The 6602-nt window shown below is 41.4% G+C and overlaps 1 protein-coding gene and 1 pseudogene across 1 annotated transcript; both read left to right on the top strand.

Annotated features, from left to right (window-relative positions):
• Positions 1–1286: 1286 nt before the first annotated feature.
• Positions 1287–2255, top strand: LOC116822000 (olfactory receptor 5AP2-like). Its single transcript, XM_032775558.1, has one exon. It carries the CDS (start codon positions 1287–1289, stop codon positions 2253–2255), a length of 969 nt encoding a protein of 322 aa, XP_032631449.1.
• Positions 2256–4672: 2417 nt separating this feature from the next.
• Positions 4673–5508, top strand: LOC142047766 (olfactory receptor 11L1-like; annotated as a pseudogene).
• The last annotated feature ends 1094 nt before the right edge of the window (positions 5509–6602 follow it).

Below are 6602 nucleotides of genomic sequence, written 5' to 3'. Positions count from 1 at the left end.
TGATGGAGATGTTCCATTTCATGCTCGGGATTAAAGGTAAATCTGATAATTCCTGGGTAAAATCCTGAGGATTTTAGGGAGAAAAGGCTGCACCATAGGAAAGAAGAGCAGCTTGAAACGTCTCTCTGATAAGCAATATGCTTGTGCATTTATCGCTTTGTATTATTCCTTATTCTCCCCTTGATATGTCTAATATTGCTGAACCCAGACACTACAGAGAATGGGTGTGAGTAACGCAGAACAGAATTTGCCTACAGTTCCCTGCCAAAGTACTCACACACATGAGCTGCATTACAAGATGCAGCTGGGGGTGGAATGTGTGCCAGGGTCTGTTGGAGAGTCACTTAGGGGATAAGAGTGAGAGGAATCGGTGGAGTCTGCTCAGGGAGTTCTTCTTCCCATCTGTGCTCTTGGTCAGTGTCACTATGTAGTTTCAGGCACTAGCATGATACCATCGCATTCACGTCCCTCTCTGGGGAAGCTCGTGAATGTGACCCTCACCATCATCACATCAAGTTTACGGGTCAGAGTGGGCAAGGAACTCAACATGAGCTCCATGTGTGCTGCTGGGACAGAAAGGGTTAATGGGATCCTGTGCTGTATAAACTGAGAAGTGGTGAGTAGAATTAGGAAGGTGATGTAACCCATACTAGACTTTTGAGTCTGAACAGTATCCAGTCTTTTTCTGTGACCACATGTTAAAAAGTACATTGAGAAACTGGAGAGGGTACAAGAAAAAGTCATAGTAATATAGGGGCAGGGGCGGAGAAAATGCCTTACAATGAGAGTGAAGGAACTGAAATGGCATTACTTATGAGAAAGAAGATTGATAGGTGACTTGCTTACAAATGATGATCACCTTCATGGAAAGAAAATACAAGGGCTGAAGGGCTTTTTAATTCAGCAGAAAAAAATCAAAACAAGAACCAGAATATTTTTTTTGAGGAATAAGGAACACATTATGAATGGAGAAGGTGGCTAACCATTGGAACAAAGTGCTGAGGGAAGTTGTGGATTATCAACCTCCTGATGTCTTCAAAATTAAGACTGGCAGCTATTCTGGAGGATTTGCTCTCATGCTCCATGGGTATGCTTTCCGTACTTGAACCATTGTCCGCTACCCCAACCTCTGTGAAATCATGCTCTTCTTACACACATTGAACTTTTCTAGTATCAAATGGCTGGGAATTTACTCTGTTTGATTGCACAGCAAACTTCTTCAATACTAACAACTTTTTATCTGTCACTAGATAATCTCACGGAAAACAGAGGAAGATGCAATCTACATGGATGTCATGGAGAAAGAAGAAGGGAAAAATGAAACATATATCATACAATTCATCCTCCTGGGATTTGGGAATCATGTTGAACTGCAACCCCTTCTGTTCCTGCTGTTTCTACTGATCTACATTGTGACCATGGCCGGGAACATCATCATCATCACACTGGTTGTAACTGATCAGCACCTTCACACCCCCATGTACTTCTTTCTGGGGAACTTGTCCTGCTTGGAGACCAGCTTCACCTCAACCATCCTGCCCAGGGTGCTGACCAGTCTCCTGACTGGGGACAGAAACATTTCTGTTACTGGCTGTATCACTCAATTTCATTTCCTTGGTCTTTTTTTGGGAGTTGAATGTTATCTCTTGGCACTTATGTCCTATGACCGGTACTTAGCAATATGTAAACCACTACACTACACAGGTCTTATGAATAGCAAAATCTGCCTGCAATTAGCAGCTGTGTCCTGGATGAGTGGATTTATGATAATTACCATAGTTACATGTTTAATGTCACAGTTACATTTCTGTGGCCCCAATGAAATTAACCATTTCCTTTGTGATTTTACCCCAATGATTAAACTCTCCTGCAGTGACACCATCCTGATCACACTTGTGACATTTATATTGTCTTCCATATACACCCTGCCCCTGTTTCTATTAACCTTGGCATCCTACATTTGTATCATCTCCACCATGCTGAGAATCCCATCCACCACCGGGAGGAGAAAGGCATTTTCCACTTGCTCTTCTCACCTCATTGTGGTGACAATCTACTATGGGACTCTAATCATTGTCTATATGTTTCCAGACACTGACACACTTAGAGACCTCAACAAAGTATTCTCTCTCTTCTACACAGTCCTAACTCCCCTGGTCAATCCCCTCATCTACAGCCTGAGAAACAAAGAGGTCAAGATGGCCCTGAGAAAAGTCATCAGCAAATGTATGGAGCTTATAGAAATTGAGAAGTAGTGATTGATATGGCAATGAATGAATTTGGAAGAGCTAGAAAGGGAGATAGCATTTAGGCTGCCTCTAGCTCATGACAATGGGAGCTTTCTTGGGGCACACGAGGACATGCTAATTTGGGGGATGCCTGCATTCCCATTTTGTAAGAGTTGATGCTTGCTTCTCCCCTAGCTGGAATCTTAACTCTCCTATTCTCTGCATTCAAGTGGAATTCAAAGGTATTACTTTCATGTTTTGTTTACATCTTTCCTGTGAGTTGGGAAAAGTCTAGGTTTTACATTGCACTGTTCATGAATACCTACAGGTGGATTTGGATTATTAAAGTATTTAGTCAGTCACTTTGGTATCAGGTGTCCTATACAATTTTAGATTTGGGTAGATTGAACTGGTCTTCATAATTTTTGTTTGTTATATATGTTGTCATGAAATGTTTTGTGGTGTGTAAGATCCTAAATGCATTCCTGGATATTGAAATAGAACAATTAATTGACATGAATAATTTCTGGTGAGACATCACTTTACCCTAAAGAACACTTTAATGTCCAGTGAAAAAAATAATAAATATGTGTGGCGAAACTGCTAATTAATTCTGCATTTCAAAATTGAATTTGGAAATGCAGAATTTCCAAATGTGATCCTACAATGTATAAATAGAGGAGAGATGAACAGGAGCATGGAGGTGATCTGACCTCTATTAGGGATTGTTAAGACAGAATTACATTCAGTCCTGGTCTCTGTGCGCGTTTAGAAAAGGATGTTGAGCAATTGGAGAGGGTGTAGAAAAGTGCCACAAAAATGTGGGGGAGGGGTGGTGCAGGGAGGTGCTGGAGAAAATGTCTTCCACTGAGAGCAAAGGAGCTCAAACTATTAAATGTATAAGAAAGACTTTAGAAAGGTGACTTGACTACAGTGGATTCATAGCTTCCTGGGGATAACATATCAGATACAGAAAGGCCTAGAATCCATCAGAGAATGACAAAACAAGAACGAGCGGCTGGAAGCTGAAGCCAGACGTATTCAATTTAGAAATAAGGCATAAATGACATGACTATTCATGGGGGTAAATATCCACTCAAATAAAGCACAAAAGGAGGGGGTGGAGTCTCTGCCTTCGATGTCTTAAAAAATCACGTCTGTCTGCATTTCTGCAGGATTTGCATTCACTTTCACTGGGCAGGCTGCGCCTTCCTGGAACTTCCTCCAGTTTCCCCATTACAGCACTTGGAAGTGAGAAACCCATGCTTCCCCTTCTCTTGGGTGGGATACTGAGATCCAACCATTCTATGAATCTCCAGATTACCACCCCTTCGGTGCCAGCTGTGTTACCCCACCAGGTCTAATGGGAGTTTGGCCTTGCTATAGATTTCCCTCCCTCAGCAGGTGACAGAATGAGCTTGCTGGTCAAGTCCTCCATAGATACAAAATTTGTTTCCACATCTCAAAAATGACCCACAGATACAAAGCGGATGTCTGCAGATTTGCACGGCTTTAGATGTAAAATTTGGATCTGCTTCCATCCGTGATTCGCAGAACTCGTCCTCAGATATCTGCATGCACATCTGCAGGTGCAGATATCTGTGGATATAAAGCAGATATCCACATATATGCAGTGCTGTATTTGCAGGACATAGGAAGAGCTTCCTCAAACCATAGTGGCATGTATTTGCCCAAGGGAACACAGCATTGAGGAAAATGGGTTAAAACAACAAAGAGTCCTAAATATCTCTTGTTTTACCTGCACTTAACTAGTCTATCCATACCTCAGGTTCTTCCAGATCCCATTTCTGAGTCTGAGGGATAGTTGAAACCCTGAAGACTCTCTCTCTCTGTCTCACAGGGAATTCTTTACTTGGACAGTTTCTTTTAATCTCTTTTTTCTCAGTCTTGGTAAATAACTGTGTAACCCTGCTGGAGACTGACATGATCATAGTGTGTGTGTTTTGCCTTTCCTGTCTGGTTCCTCTAAAAACCCCTCTTGATCTCACCCATATAGCAAGCAACCCATCATTATTTAAAATACACAGCTAGGCACTTTACTGATACGAAATAATGCAGATATGTCCCACTTTGTCACAGTTGGTTTATTTAACCACAAGATATTGGGGGTAAATTCAGCGTATGTTGGGAAGTGTTATGTTTCCTCCCATACAGGAGTCAGATTAGATGATGCCAGTAGTCCCTTCTGCTTTAGTTCAACCAAGGAATAAATTTGAGGAAGCCCTGTGACATGCAACATACACTCCTCTCTGGCCTTTAGATCTGTGTATCTGTGAATGAAAGAAGCTGGGGGCAGAAATGCGGAGAAAGTAAAAGGGGAAAATAAAATCTATATCACAGAATTCATCCATCTGGGATTTGGGAATCTTCCTGAACTGCAGCCCCTTCTCTTTCTCCTGTTTCTAGTGATCTACATAGTAACCATGGCTGGGAACCTACTCATTGTTGCACTAGTTGTGACTTATCAGCACCTTCACTCTCCCCCTCCCCCCATATTTTTATTTTGGGGGATCTTGTACTGCTTGGAGACCTGCTACATCTCCACCATCCTGCCTAGGATGCTGGACAGTCCCATGAGCGGGCAAAGAACCATTTCTGTTGGTGGGTGCATCATGCATTTTTTTTCTTTTGTTTCCTTGTAGGAGATGAATATTATCTCCTAGCACTTACTTACTATGACCAGTATTTAGCAATATGCAAACCACTATACTACACAGCTCTTATTAATGTCAGAATTTTCCCCAAGTTAGCCCCTGTGTCCTGGACGAGTGGATTTCTAGCAACAACCATAATAACATGTTTAATGTCACAATCACGCTTCTGTGGCTCCAATGAAATTGACCATTTCCTTTGTGAGTCACCCCAGTGATTAAACTCCTGCAGTGTCACCAGGTTGATAAAACTGGTGACCTTTATACTCCCTTACATATATATCCTGCCCCCATTTCTTTTAACCTTGGCATCTTATGTTGCTATCATCTCTACCATCCGTGCAACCCCTTCCACCAGTGGCTAGAGAAAGGCATTTTCCACCTGCTTCTCACACCTCGTTGTGGCGACAATTTGCTATGGGATTCTAATAATTGTCTATGTGTCTGACAAACTTAGAGAGCTCAACAAAGCGTTATCTCTCTTCTACACAGTAATGACTCCAATGACCAGTCCCCTTATATACAGCCTGAGAAACAAAGAGGTCAAGGAGGCCCTGAGAAAGGTTTTCAGTAAATGTCTAATGTTCACTTGGACTCCGACAGAGTGATTGATATGGGAATGAATCAATCTGGCAGACCTTTAACAGAATTAGCATCTAGGTTTTCCCTAGTTCATGCCAATGGGAGTTTTCTTGGGGAAGGTGAAGATACACTATGTTTTGAGAGGGCAGCATTTATGGTTGATTATAGCTGATACTTCCTAATGATCCAACTGAAATAATAACTCTCATGTGCTCTGCATTCCACACAGTGGAATTAAAAATTTTCAGTTACATGTTTCATCTACTTTATTACTCTGAGCGTATTTGGAAAAGTCTATACTTTACATAGTTCTGTCCTGGAATCCCTGCGGGGGCTTTCAGATTGTGTAAATATTCTTCCCTCACCTTTTTGTCAGGACTTCCAATATAATTTTCTATTTGTGAATATTGTACTGGACGGCTGATATTTTGTTTGTTACATATGCAATATTGCAGTGATCAGAAGGTTTGTAAGATCCTAAATGGATTCCTGGATGTTGAAATAAAATTATTAATTGAGATGAATGATTTCTGGTGGAACATCTCTTCATCCTAAAGGTCATTTCAATGTTAGGTGAAAAGATAAATGTGTGTTGAGAAATTGATATTGATTTCTGCATTTGAAAAGTGTCAGGCTCTTTCAAAAAACACCTGAGTGACTTAAGGTACAACTACACTGTGATAAAAGATTCATGGCTGGCCTAGGTCAGCTGTCTCAGGATCATGAGGCTCAGGCTGCAGGGCTATAAAATTTCCTCTCAAAAGTTTCAGGCTCAAGCTGGAACCCTGTCTCTGAGGCCCTGGGAGGTTTAATGCTGCAGTATAAATGTACCCTTCGGTTCCTCAGCCCAACTACTTTCAAACATAGTTGGATTAATCAGGGCCAGAATTTTAAAGTTCCTAAATATGCAGATAGGTGTTTAGCTGGGGTTTCAAAGGTGCCTGACTCCCTTTAATTGTTATATGTTTTCATACTTTATTGAAAAGTGCTGGGATCTATCTGAAGCACATCCATGACATCACTTCCTTCAGCCCAATCATTTTGAAAGTGGTCAGATTCCTTAGGGCCAAATTATGAAATGGCCTAAAGATGCAAATAAGTGTCTAGGTAGATTCTCAAA

The sequence above is a fragment of the Chelonoidis abingdonii genome, chromosome 14 (assembly GCF_003597395.2).
Source record: "Chelonoidis abingdonii isolate Lonesome George chromosome 14, CheloAbing_2.0, whole genome shotgun sequence".
Taxonomy (NCBI): Eukaryota; Metazoa; Chordata; order Testudines; family Testudinidae; genus Chelonoidis; species Chelonoidis abingdonii.
Note: the sequence above shows the minus strand (reverse complement) of the source record. Positions and strands in the feature narration are given on the sequence as shown.